Below are 14,724 nucleotides of genomic sequence, written 5' to 3'. Positions count from 1 at the left end.
TTAAAGTGACAAGCCGCTCCTCACAGTTTTGCTCAGCTTTTAATTTAATTTTCAATAGTTCTTTTAACCGTTTAACCGACAGCATGAATCGGTAAAAATGCTTAATGTCGGATAATTATTAACATCCCTAATACATACAAATGGACGTACAGACAAACCAAAAACATAATGCCTCCAGCCACGGCTGTCGCCGGCATAAAAAATCTATGACTCTCTTCTCCGTCTGTCAGTGGAAGAGCTTCAAAAGGCCTCCCTTTGGCATGACATGAAAAAGTGACAGTTTCTGATGCAATGTCTTCATATGCCAGCCTAGACATTCTGATCATGTTATTAGTGAACATATACAGGGTGAAAGACAGATCTGTAGCTCCATTTCTGCATCAATGAAACATAAAATGACTTATGTATCACTAGCTACAGTTTGTATTGTGTTCAGTTTAAACAAAGCCTGCACAAACAGATCTGGTTGAATGCCTGCTGACTTCAGTAACAGAACAGCACACCAAGAAGCTGAGCAACGTGGGTAGAGGCGGCATCACAGCGTTGGGCCCCCTTTTCTCTATTCTTAGCTCTTCCTCCTTCTCTCACAGTCACACATGACTAGGTATGGAAGAGGAGAGGTAGAAGAGGCATCTTGAGTTTCTGTCTCTAACAAAAACGGGATGGCATCTATACTCCGTTTCCAGTTTATTCAACTACAGTCTGTCTGGACTTTATGTTTTTTCTAACTACCATTTAAATAAGGGGGAAAGAGGGGCAAAATGAACATTAAATCTGCAACCATCTGTTAGAATTCAAAATTCACAAAGTACATTATAAGTGCAACAGGCTGCGTTTTGTACTCTAGCAAGGGGGCGCTTGCATAATGTACTGTCCATGCTCGACCTCAACAAACTAGGTTATTGTTGCGCACACACCTGCACGTCACACAAGCTGACTGGCTGATCCAACGCCTGTCGAGAGGCAGTTTCAAAACAAGAGCAATATAAAATATAAGCGTTACACAAATTGTATGTATAAGTATAAAAGAAAGGGCCATCTGAATGAACGACCCCCGTGTCCTTCGGCTACGTGCAGTCCAGAGAAGCTTGTTTAAGATTTAGATTACATTAGTTTTAGTTACAACTGAGTTGATACTATATTCTTGTTTTTTATAGATTGTATTGCGTGGATCATTTCTTTAAAAAAAATCTGAAAATGCATGGATGATCGAGGCTTTTCTGAGGCATTGTGTAACTACTTTGCACTTCTCTCCCTCCCTCCCTCCCTCCCTCTCTCTCTCTCTCTCTCTCTCTCTCTGGCTCTGAGTAAACAATAAACAACACCAGGCTGCTCAGCACCTGTAATCCTTCAACGACTCAATCAACATTTGTAAAGCTGGTCACATCAGGCTTGCATCCAAAACTGAATCAGCCGGCTGTCTGTGAGTCCCAGCGTCAACATCTCGACGCCCATATATTCACTGCCGCCACGGTCTACCGATCAAAACGGGGACCGTGCTGCCCGCCTGACAAGAGAGCCAACGCTCTTTTCCAGTAATCCCCTCTACCCAACCCACTCTCCAAAAACATGCAGCATCACGACACTGCAACAACACGCCCCTCCTAGGCCTTGTTGCTTACGCACTCAGAGCTACATCTGTCTACAAAGCTGCCTCCTTCATCCACTGTCAGTGAAGCTCCCTCTGGATTTACCGCCTGCGCCTGGATCTTTGCCTGTCTGTCTCTTTTTCTGTCTGCCACGCCTTAACCCCTTGCTCACTCTGTCATGTTCTCTCCCCTCTTTTTTTTCAGATGGAAAATCTGCCCTAGAAACACAGTTCAGATTGCAGCCATTTCACGCCTGCAGTGTCAGCCAATACCCAATTGTCGAGGCGGAGGGTGAAGTTTAGATTGAAATATTGTGGTGAGGAATTCGGGAGCCGTAGAGTGCAGCGTGTGTGTGCAGCATATGTGAGAGAGGCGTTGAATGCAGTAGGTCTAACTCAGTGTTGAAGCTGTTGTGTTGCGAAGGAGGGACATAACCAGCTGTCGCACACCTCCTCTAAGTCACGCTTCAACAAAGAGGCGCATCATAATTAGATAGTTACATCAGATCCTATGAGTCGGTGAATGCAAATGTGGAAAAGCTCAGTTTAGATTTGCGAACATTAACTAGTCTCACCCAAAGCTAAAAAAAATCCTGCCAAGAATCGGATCCGCGATGCCACCAAGAGACAAATCCTGGACTTGCTCCATTGGCAGCAGCAGGACACTGTGACAGAACGTGGGATTTTGAGCATTTTCTGTAGCAAAAATGTTCAAACACACAATGAAAATGTCTGTAAACTGGTCTGAAAGTTAATTCTGTGCACATTAATGTCATGTGTAAACTCTCCTTTTGAGCTGATTTTACTTTTATCTCCTCTCTTGTACCCTTTTCCTCTTCGACAAGTCTTTCCATTATCTTTACACGCTCTTCCAACTTTTAAATGTGCCTTTTATCAGTCAAACTCCTGAGCGGCTGCTGAAAGGAGCACAAGCTCAGCAATAAAATAGGCTCCAGTTTCCCCATTCTTCTGCTTTATACAGTTACTATTGTCTGGACCTGTTTTCCCTTGTGAAGCAGCACAACGCGTCGTTTTGATGGGCTTATTGAAGCTGGCGCCTCGTTATCCGTTATCTCAACACTGGGCTCCCTCGCAATGCACTGCGAGAAAGAATGTGTGACTAAAAAAAAAAGACAATTTGTCCTTTCTTCTTTAGCACGATGAATGTTCTTCATCCTTCTTGTTCCTGTCCTCCGTTTGTCTTGCTCAAAATCAAGAGCTGCCATGAGCTTCTGCACAAGATGTGTGCACATACTGGGCTTTATTTGTCAAACAATTTACTGATTTTTTTTTTACAAACTTAAAAAAAACAATAAATACAAATCATTCCAATACAGATCCTTGAAAAGAAAAATGTTTTTGTTGACAGCCAATTTCTAGAATATATGATTATGAAGTGATGTGCAGGATCACTGTCACAAAATTGTACAGTCCAGCGAACTGCTCCCAGCTTTATTTATTTTCCGTTATGTGAAAAATAAAGCCCAGTCATTCCATAATTTGATCAAAACAAACCATAAGGCAGATCCTTGAGGCTATTATCTGAAGAAGCACCAGATGTGTCATCACAAATTACAAAATATTGTATGATCTAATATCCAACATTAAACATCTGGAGATGTGTTTCAGCCAATTATTTCCACCTCCTCTGATTTTTTACGCGACCTGTAATTATCACGAGTGAGGACGATTTCAGTTAAATTAGAGTCAAATTAACGGACACAGGAAACAAAACACAACTGTTGAATATTGTAATATTTCAGATTCTAGGACACAGTAAGGACTAGAGCTGAAACGATTAGTCAATTAATCGATCGATCAGTCAGTTGTCAGAAAAATATTAGGCAATTTTGATAATCGATTATCAAGCAGAAATTCCATCAATTCACCAACAAGCAATTTGAAGATGTCACCTTGGACTCTAGGCTACTGTGAAAGGCATTTTTCACTATTTTCTGGCGTTTTATAGACTAAATTGATTAATCAAAAACTGTCTATAATAGCCCCAGTTAGGACCATTTTTAATACAAGATTTTTTTAGCAAAAATTCAGCTGAAATCCACATCAGCAAATAAAAAGTGAGTGGATTTTGGGGGGTAAGCGTTTCATGTAGGGCTGTCAAAGTTAACGCAATAATAACGCCGGAGGTTGTAGCGGTCTCAGTTTTAAAGCTAGAGTGAAGATACTGGTATCATATGAAACTAGAAAACCTAGAGATTCCAATGATACCAACCAATAACACACGCTAAATTTTGGTGAGGAAAAACTGGCATGGCCATTTTCAAAGGGGTCCCTTGACCTCTGACCTCAAGATATGTGAATGAAAATGGGTTCTCTGGGTACCCACAAGTCTCCCCTTTATAGACATACCCACTTTATGATAATCACATGCAGTTTTGGGGCAAGTCATAGTCAAGTCAGCATACTGACACACTGACAGCTGTTGTTGCCTGTTGGGCTTGAGTTTGCCATGTTATGATTTGAGCATATTTTTTATGCTGAATGCAGTACCTGTGAGGGTTTCTGGACAATATTTGTCATTGTTTTGTGTTGTTAATTGATTTCCAATAATAAATATATAAATACGTTTGCATAAAGCAATTATATTTGCCCACTCCCATGTTGATAAGAGTATTAAATACTTGATAAATCTCCTTTTAAGGTACATTTTGAACAGATAAAAAATGTGCAATTAATCGCGATTAATCATGGACAATCATGTGATTAAATATTTAAAACGACTGACAGCCAGCCATTTCAGGACACACAAATACAATCGATTACTGGAATCACTGGCCTACCTTGAACATTGCCAGCCCGGATCTCCTCTCTACTCTTCAGAACTGGCATGATGGAGTGATCTGGGATTCGACTCCTCCTCTCATAGCCTCGGATGAAGGGATGGTAGACAGATGAAGTCACAGAAGACTGAGGTGGGTATCTTGCAGGGCGAGGGGTGAGCGTTCTTGGGTTGAGGTGGGCGATGTTGGGGAGTTATCAGTGTGGGGAAGTGGCAGGGGTGAAGATGACTGTTTTTAAAAGTGTAATAATATGTACAAAGGACACTTAATTGCTAAGAAACAATGATTTTTACATCTAAAGAGGTAAAAAAAAAAGATTAATCTGCTGTTCTAACCTGGTTGAAATAGGATTTTGACTCAGATCTTATAAGACTTTAAAAGTCGACCATCAACTCAAAATGTCAGCGTGCGTGTGAACTCAATAAAAGAAACTAAAAGATGATAGATGGTGAGTGATGAAGGGACGCGCTTTCATTCGTCTCTTTCCATCCGACTCTCTTTCCCCTTCCTCCAACGCTGGTGATGCAGCTCGCCAAGGTCTCCTCCCAGAAGTCTGCGAGCGTGTGAACACAGTTGCCGTGGAGATGAGGAGATGTGCAGCAGTGGGTGTGTACGTACTCCTCTTCTTCTTCCCTCCCTTCCTTCCTCTTCTTTGGCTTTCTTGCCTTCGCCTTGCTTTAGCCAGTCATGATGATCAGTTTTCCGGCCCGCTCCACGCTCTCCTCTATCTCAGTCTGAAGGGGAGAAGAAGAGAAGGACAGAGTCAGATGGCGGAGAACGGTTGTGGATGGATGTGTTGCTGGTGAAGGCTGAATGCCACTGGATACACAAGTCAATTGCCTCTGAGGTCGAGGCTTAACTCAGTCAAGCCGCTGTGTCTACATGCCCCCTTTCACTGCAATCTCAATGTGTTGAATGCTGTTGCCTAGTAATATCACTGTGCTATTTTCTTCATTGGAGATGCTCACTGCGCTTTTGTTTTATCATTGCTTTAATCTACTGTTTCTTAAACTATGTGGCTGACTCAAAGTGAGATTTTTGCCATACTGTTTATATGAAAATATTCTTCTTTAATATCTCTAGTTATATTGGAACACTTGTTGCAATATAAGGAGAACAACTGCGTTTATTAGCTTAATTGGCTTTTTATATGATTTGATGTGATGTTAAACTGTTTCTCAATTTAAAAGAGAAACTTTGCAGATTTTTAACTGGCTTGGTATCGTTGCAATGCGGAGTTCCCCGCTCACCTGCCGGCAAAAGCCCGCCAGATGACGCAGAATGACCTGTTTCACGTCATCTGGCGGACTCTCGATGGCCAATGAGCGGATGGAAGACGAACATCACGACGAACAACTTTCATTTGCACATAGCACATCACAACGATACAAAGCCAGTAGAAAATCTGCATCCCTTTAATTTTCGGATAATTTACTGTGTCACAATAAATATATATCAATATCACAATATATAATCACATACACTGTGATCGATTTTATCCACTCCACTCAATCTACTTTCACAGATTTCAAAATATGGCCCTCCCCTTGCACTGGTATCAGCTTATATTATGTGTTACTGGGACACTTTTTTCTAGGATTTTTCCCTTTAAGTTAATCATCGCACAAGGTTTGACATGCAAGATATTTAAATTTGCGTACTTTAATCAATATTTGTGCGTTTATTGATAGTAGGCTAATGTATATATTAAGGTAGTTACAATTTTGGGTCCCTAGATTAAAAAAAGTTTATGGAATTTAATCCAATGTGGAAAAAAACAACTTGAGTGTAAAGAATACATATAATTTGTTATTATTAAGTTAAAATCGGATGCTATTAAAGTATAAATGGATTTCACAATTTAACAGAGGTAGGAAGTAGAATTAGGCAACTTTATATTTGCTATGTTATCAAACATTTCAGGACTTTCTGTGGTAAGTGAAAATAACTTTGGTCTGGCACTGTAATCTCTCTCATGGAGCCGAAATGTTGAGTTGATAAATTGATCAGTCAATCGGCAGAAAATTAAACAGCAACTATTTTGATATTTGATTATTTAAGTAATTTTTCCTTAATTTTCTGGTTCCATCGTCTCAGAGGTGAATATTTGCTGGTGATATTAGACTTCTACAATAGTCAGTTCAGTTTTCAGGTTTTGGACTATTGGTCGGAGAAAAGAAAACATTTTAAGACGTCACCTTGAACTCTGGGATATTGTGACAGACATTTTTCTCTATTTTCTGATATTTTATAGACCACAAAATTAATTAAAAGAGAAAACAATCATCAGATTAATCAATAACGGAAATAATTGTTAGTTGCAGCCACAGTAATGTATGTTCTGTGTAATATTTCATCCTTTAAGTCTTTAACAGATCATTTTAACGTGTATATGCTCACAGGGATATGTCTGCATCTGTGTGCGTGTGTGTTTATCTGTATATTTTGAGGAAGTCGGATATGTAGGTAAACACAATTTAGCCTTAGGAAAATTGTCAGAGGATATCTGCATGTGTAGAATTTTAATCCTGTCTGGCAGTGTAATGAATTATTCATTCAACAAATTTTATTTACTAAAATCCATCTTTCTCTCTCTGACTCCTTCAAAGTCTAATTATCTCCGACTCTCAAAGTAGTATTAAAATGACACTGATAGCTTGACTCATGCAGAATAATACAGTATTTCCTTAAATAAACCACAGCCGAGAACAACCGAATAAGGCTTGTTTGTTTGTTGAGTTCCCTCGCTAGGTTTACGAATCAACAGCTTTTCAAAATGTTGAATAATGTTATTTGGTGCGAGTTTTTCCAGAAGACATTTTTACTGAAGCAAAGGTTTTAATGTGTGTATGTGTGTTACTCCTTACTTTTACTTCCTACTGCTAAATTCTTCGTGCAAATTAAACAAATATACTTCCTTCTATGTTTCGGTACAACGTTTCCTTTATGGACACCGACGTTTTGATGTGAAATCAACGAACATGTTCGTTCTTGATGTGCTCAGTATCTAAAGATCTCCACAATCTTAACGCAGTCTTAATGAGTCCTCTTTTGAACATAAATCCTTCATTAGCCTGAAACCCAAGAGGTGAGCATGCCCTTTTAAGCCTTTATATTTTAAACTACTGTGTGCTCACATCGAGGCAACATCACACCACTCTTTTTAAAGATGTCCTAAATCATTTAGACTGTTTGGGCTTAAAGACGCTGCGTTAAAATCTACTTGAAACTTTTAGTGCAGGGGGCCAACTCTTTCACTCTGTTAATGGTGAATATTTAAGAGGAAGCCGCCATAGTTATGTTTTAAGTTTGCATATTTTTAAATAAGTGACAGCTTAATGACGCAAATGTCTTTCGACACTGGAGTATTTTGTGTTGTTAAGGTCAAGTCCTGACTGACGGGAATCAACTAATTTACAAAGATTTTGAGGAGTCATACTTCAGTTTGGTTAATGTATAATGATTTGCTTTTTATGTGTAAACAGTTTGTTCTCGTTTTGTCTAATCATCTTTAGGATAATTACGCCGTTATTAAGTAGCTATTTAGCTGATTAGCTAGTCAATCAACATAATAAGACATCTGGTTGTAGAAAAGCTAAACACAGCATTGGCTCACTTATCCAATATATGATGCACTCTGAGAAATGCAGCCTAAGTATGTCATCTATAGTGTACAGTGTTCTCATTAAGGTCATGCTGAAGAGTCTGATACAGTAACGCTGGTGTATGAGTCACATTAGATTATATGTGATTCATTTCCAGAGATCTGGTCATTTTTAGAGATCTGTTGCAGATCCATCGAGCAGGAGAAAAGAAGAAATACGATGGAGGAGGAGGAGTAGGAGGAGGAAGAGGAGGAGGAGGAGGGCATCCACAAAGCATTGGTTAACAAACCTCAACCAACTAAAGTGCACAATAAGGAGGGGGAAAAGGGCTAAAATGAATGTAAATGCATGCACCTGCACACTGCACTGGACTAATTGAGTGAGTCAACTGGTGTAAGCCGATGAGGAGAGAGTCAACCAAATTAACAAGAGTATTTTGAGCCGGTTTCTGCCGTGAATAAGGAATCGTCCTTGAGTGGGGGAAATCTCTGTTGCTCAAAATCCCTATTGAGAGGAGTGATAATGCGTGAAATTCTTAGATAGAAGAGTACGTATATAGAAAATGGATAAAGATCAAAGGCATGGTCTGATAAACAACCAATTAGTCATAGCAGGGTGAAGAAAGGTTTAGCAGCACAAGCAAATGTGGTGGAAAAATATAAGAATACCCTTCACAGAGAACCTGCTGATTAAAGTTCATGCACAATACATTTCCATCAGGATCATGCAGACATTCAAATGCACACACGCGCGCACACACACACACACACACACACACACACACACACACACACACACACACACACACACACACACACATGCACACTCGATTAGCTGTAGTCTCGCACATTCATGTTCATGCATGTGCATACACTCAGTTGCGAGGAAGAAGTGAGTGCTATATTAATTCACTACTCACCTAATTAACTCTTTTCTGTAACACATAATTTATAGACTGTAGTGGAGATGTTTTACAGAGGAGCAGAGTTGAGACACAAAAGCAAAGACAGAGCAAAACGAGTGGTCCTTCATATTCCTTCATGACGACATCCCACTCTCAGAACAATCAAAGAAAGAGGTATTTATTAAGCCCCTTTATCAGTCCATAAGAAAGGGGGGAGGAAAAGGAGCCTAAAGTGGCTGGTGTGGGCCTACGCTACTGGGCGGAATATTTCACCTTAAGTGCACAGGTAGATGTCCGTGGATATAAATAGGCTAAAAACTTCTAGCAGTTAATGTAGGTAATGCTTTTAAAACAGCGCTCCCAAAACGGTGTGGCAGTGAGAAGAAGAGACGAAGCATCAAACACAACGTAAAGAAAGAAGGGAAATGTGACAGAGGGAAAGAGAAAGGTAGAGTGATGATATGGGATAATAACTTCTATCTATTTTTATCTGTCTATCAGTCTGTCTCTATCTTACAACCTGCACATCGTCTATTGCACCTCAAATCCACCGCAAGGCATTACCCACTTAATCCACCGTTCAACATCCAACTAATGCCAACCGGTCTCTCTTGCCTGACAAGAGGATGAGAATGAAGACAAGTGGAAAGGGAACGAGCTTCAGAAATGAAAAATGGCCAGTTCTGGATGAAAACCAATCGAGGCGAGGGAAGGGGAAATTGAAAACATGCGGAAGGATTCAATTCTGATAAATATTTTGATGATAATTTAAGGTTTTAAGATTGTGTACAGGGTGAGGTTGTATGAGGACTAATGGCAGAATGAAAATAAGCACAAATCAAGCATGAAATGGGATGCACTCTTGATGACTTGAGATGGCCATCAGCTCCCAACTTTGAATGCAGCTCAATAAATAGCATAAAGAGAGTATCATTTAGACTGAATATTCCCAACTTTGCCAAATTATAATCAAACATTAAAGGATGCCAAAGTGACAAGAAATGAATCTCATTCTCCCTTAGGACAACATTTTTTTTTCTCTTGTTAATTCACAACAGGTTGCAAAACAAATTGATCTCTTTATTAAATGTAAAAAGGGGGCATGACATGTACACACATGAAAAAGATTTCTCAGAGACAACAATTAAAAATGGGCGCACTTTGCCATGATGAGAAGAACGAGATGAGGAGGAGGGTGTGAAAACGGTGCGAGACCAGACCGATATCGACTCACTGTTGTTTTAGGCATAGTTTAGTGTGCGAGTGCATGTGTGTGTTAATGTGTGTTTTATGTATACGTAAAGCACACACAAATACACACAGACAGACAGATGGACAGACACTAAACGATAGTTAACCTACCTAGAGTAACATTTAAGAATCCCGCAAGAGTGTGATGCAAAGAAAATGGGTGTGGAGGGACCAAAAGAGAAGGAAAAGGGAAAAAAAAGAGTCATTCATGAGGAGTTTTTTAGTTGTCTTTGAAGAAAATTCATCCAAGTTCATATAACATCAGACTTTAGAGACAGAAAGAGGCGTAGGGTGGGGAATAATGAACTGATGGCAGCAGCTAGAAATGAGATGGCAAGGAGGGACTGACAGGTATGATATGGTTTGGTGAAAGGGAGGGAAGAGTGTAGAGAAGGAAAGAAAGGACAAAAAATGAAATCAAAACTCCTTCCTCCTTCCTCTCACTCATAGATAGAGGAAATTATACACCAGGTAGATGGAGAAATAGATGAGGAGGCAAATGACGGAGAGAGAGACTATATGAAAAGATGAAGCACCTCCCAGCAGCGCGATGAGGAATAAGAAAAATATAAAACGAAAGAAAAAATTGAATACTCCAAAGCCTTCCGTTTTTGCTCTGTTTAGTGATGCGAGGGGGGGATTGTCAGTTATATCCCCCCTCTCTCTGCAACTGGTCAGTCTTCTTTTATCTTCTGTCCTCCTCAAAGCAAGGTGCTACCTTCCCCTTCAGATGAGCTGTAACCCTTTGCCAACACAGCTGTTAGACATGGCACTCAGGCTGGCTGCACGGTGGGGTGCTGCTACCCAGAGATACTGAGAGTGGAGCCGAAAACACACCTCTGGCTGGCATAGAGCGCAGAGCACAACTCCAACTGCACACATTCGCTCTCCTCCCCCTCTGAGAGAGAGAGAGAGAGAGAGAGAGAGAGAGAGAGAGAGAGAGAGAGAGAGAGAGAGGGATGTGGAGGTGGGTCCCTCTATAGGATTGTAAATTGGAGAGATGCTACAGTAAAGAAGGGCTGCTGCAACAATTGTCAAGAAAAGTGTTTCTACAGAGAAAGCAATGGCTCCCTCTGTTGTTACACTGTGCTCATAGATGAAAATAAAAAGGAGGTTTAATTAGAGATTATCAATTTAGGAATAGCATCTCTGCAAACAATACATTTACCTAAAAGGCAGTAGGGCTGCACGCTTATGGTCAAAATGCTAATTATTTTGATCAATATTGATATCACGATTATTTATCATGATTATTTATTCATTTTAGCGACAACATATTTTTTATTGAGCTTTCACATTAAAATAAAGAGAGCACTGCTTTCACTTCCATGCTACATATTATTATATTATGTAAAAAATAAAGGCTGCACGATGTTGGAAAAAACTGACATTGCAATATATTTTTTCTGCTATAAATATTGCAATATGAAAAAATACAGGAATATTCACCCTACTCTTTTGTTGGCTACTTTTTAAAGTTAAATGCTTCAATCTGGTGCACTTCCAGAGCAAATTTAGCAACATTAAGAGCTAGATAAATAATGTTATGCTCTCAATTTAATTATAAACTTAAGACAAGACAAGACAAGTCAAGACAAGAAAAGTCAAGAAAAGTCAAGACAAGACAAGACAAGACAAGAAAAGTCAAGAAAAGTCAAGAGAAGACAAGACAAGACAAGACAAGTCAAGAAAAGTCAAGACAAGACAAGACAAGACAAGACAAGACAAGATAAGAAAAGACAAGACAAGTCAAGAAAAGTCAAGACAAGACAAGACAAGACAAGATAAGAAAAGACAAGACAAGTCAAGAAAAGTCAAGACAAGATAAGAAAAGACAAGACAAGACAAGACAAAACAAGAAAAGAAAAGTCAAGACAAGTCAAGACAAGTCAGGACAAGACAAGTCAAGACAAGAAAAGTCAAGAAAAGTCAAGACAAGACAAGACAAGTCAAGAAAAGTCAAGACAAGACAAGACAAGACAAGACAAGATAAGAAAAGACAAGACAAGACAAGACAAGACAAAACAAGAAAAGAAAAGTCAAGACAAGTCAAGACAAGTCAGGACAAGACAAGTCAAGACAAGAAAAGTCAAGAAAAGTCAAGACAAGACAAGTCAAGACAAGAAAAGTCAAGAAAAGTCAAGACAAGACAAGACAAGTCAAGAAAAGTCAAGACAAGACAAGATAAGACAAGACAAGACAACTTACCAAAGGCAAAAGGGACAATTCTGCATAACAAATATATTTTTTATACTTTCAGTGCATTTTTCTGCTAATATGTATGTACTTCTGAACATTTGAACGCAGTAGTTTTATTTGTCAGTATGTTTTCATCGTGGTACTAACCTAATAGTTTTATTGAAGTAACGTTAACTGACGTCACACAGGTTCATCACTTCCGGTTGACGTTAACGTTAGATATCATAAATAACGTTACACCATCTTTAGTGAACCTTTCCGCTGTGACAATAAGTTACAAGATTGGTTGAAATGCTAAAATTACTTAATACTCCTTAATTAAATCAAATGTCACAGAATTGTATTGTTTGTTGAACCGAAATATAAACAAACGCTTTGTAGTTTGTACAAGCTAACTAGCTACTTGCTAAGTTAGCTTTCAACTTTTCACAATTAGCTAGCTAACTGTTAGAAGTAGTAGTGATGTGTCGTCGCGAACGAGCCGGTTCAAAGAGCCAGCTCTTTTAAGTGAACGATAAGAGCCGGCTCCCGTCCGAGAGTCGTTTTTTTTGGGGGGGGGGTTTTATTAATTCAAGGCAGAATGATAGGACAATCTTCTCCGCACCACGGGCACTCCATGCACTGACTGTGACTGAATGTTGTGTTAATGACGTCCGTGCAACCAATCAGGTGATGACAGACAAGGATCATCACCATCAAGCAGGGAGGGGCGGGGGTTGCGCGGCGAGCTGACGGTCTACAGGTAAAGAGCAGGAGGGAGAGGAGGAGAGAAAGAGAGAGAGGATTGCAGTGTGCGAATAGCAGACAAGATGAGTGACAGTCGGAAACAATACAGCATGTAAAATTATGGTATTCTGGAAATTATAAGGTTTAGTATAATTATATTGAATAATTTAAGTGATATATGTGCACACATACTAATCATAGGTCAAAACAGCGCTAAATTTGGCTGAATTATAAAAGGCAGAAGTGTTAATAGGAAGAGCCGTTTGGGAGCCGAAAGAGCCGGCTCTTCTTGGTGAGCTGAGCCAAATGATCTGGATCACCAAAAAGAGACGGAATTCCCATCACTAAGAAGTACCGTTAGGTTACGTTAGAGGTTAGACACACGTGCAAAACAGACTTACTTTGTGTTGTTAATGGTCTTGAACGACGATGCGGTTCTGTTGGACACTCAGCATGATCCAGTTTTCCACCTAACACATCCCAAAATGATGAAAATAAGCCAGCTAGAGCTGTTAACTTGTAGAACAAACTGAGCTGAAAGTGACAGTTAGTGGGCAGAGCCGTTGCTGCTGGAGACGTTAGTGACGTATCGCTAACATCTAGCCCGTGACGGGAGACATTGACCAATCACAGGTCATTTCAGAGAGAGAGAGAGAGAGAGTTCCTATTGGCTGAGCTCCGGCTGGTGGGCGGGGCTTCTCCTCTACTGATCTCCACATGGCTGCTGGGTCACAAACAGCTAAACAGCTAACAACACTACAAGATGTTTCTGAAAACATTTGATGCTTCTGTGGAGCTGACACCAGAATAAATAGAGTTTACAATCAATTCATAACTTTACACTTTTAAAAAAGTTATTATAAATCTGTTATTGAAATAAAATTTACAACAGATATAAACATCATCAAATTATTATTAATATATTTTAATTAAATGTAATTTTCGTCTTAAAATTATTATTATAACTAAATATTATTATTACAACTGTCAAAAAGGCTTTCGAATGAGAAATTATTTTTATTTCATTATTTCATTCGTGTCTGATTAATGATTAGATCTAGAATCTATCATTAAAACTGAACTAAACCCTCTCACCATCAACACTTCCAGACGTGAACGCATCCCCCCGTACTTTACTCGCTCCATTGGCTTCCAGTTCGCTTTCGATCGAATCGATTTTAAGCTCTTGATGTTTGTTTTTAAAGCCATTAACGGCCTCGCCCCACATTATTTGTCCGAGATTTTAACTCTCCGCGAGCATAACGGGGCTTTGCAGTCATCGGGTAAACTTTTTTTAGAAGTCCCAAGGTCGAGGTATAAGCTGTGGGGTGATCGTGCTTTTGCTGTCGCTGCTCCTAAACTATGGAACAAGTTACCCCCTGATATACACACTGTCACTGACCTAGTGCTTTTTAAATCTAAGCTCAAGACTTTTTTATTTAGATTGGCTTTTAATACCTAGTAGCGCTCTGACATTTTTCCTGTGCTTTTTATGTCCCCTTTTATGATTTTACGATATGTTGTGTTTTTATTCCTGTTATTTCTTGATGTTAACGTAAAGCACTTTGGGTACCAACCACTCCATAGCCTTACTGTAGGTTGCACTGTCAATCATCCAGTTGGCCACCCCTGGCAGTCCTCCAGGTGGCC

General features: G+C 39.6%; 1 protein-coding gene across 1 annotated transcript in view; it reads right to left on the bottom strand.

The window, feature by feature from the left end:
• grin2bb (glutamate receptor, ionotropic, N-methyl D-aspartate 2B, genome duplicate b) overlaps positions 1–13,631 on the bottom strand; it is a 122,012-nt gene extending 108,381 nt beyond the window's left edge. Inside the window, exons 1-3 of the mRNA XM_037763870.1 lie at positions 13,476–13,631; positions 10,261–11,045; positions 4,390–5,123 (exon numbers count right to left, since the gene is read on the bottom strand). Of these exons, the coding sequence (XP_037619798.1) occupies positions 4,390–4,398 (9 nt within the window). The 5' untranslated portion in view covers positions 4,399–5,123; positions 10,261–11,045; positions 13,476–13,631. The remainder of the gene's footprint in view (positions 1–4,389; positions 5,124–10,260; positions 11,046–13,475) is intronic.
• Positions 13,632–14,724: the final 1,093 nt, after the last annotated feature.

The sequence above is a fragment of the Sebastes umbrosus genome, chromosome 3, assembly GCF_015220745.1.
Source record: "Sebastes umbrosus isolate fSebUmb1 chromosome 3, fSebUmb1.pri, whole genome shotgun sequence".
NCBI classification, from domain to species: Eukaryota; Metazoa; Chordata; class Actinopteri; order Perciformes; family Sebastidae; genus Sebastes; species Sebastes umbrosus.
This window is presented reverse-complemented; position numbering and strand designations above follow the sequence as displayed.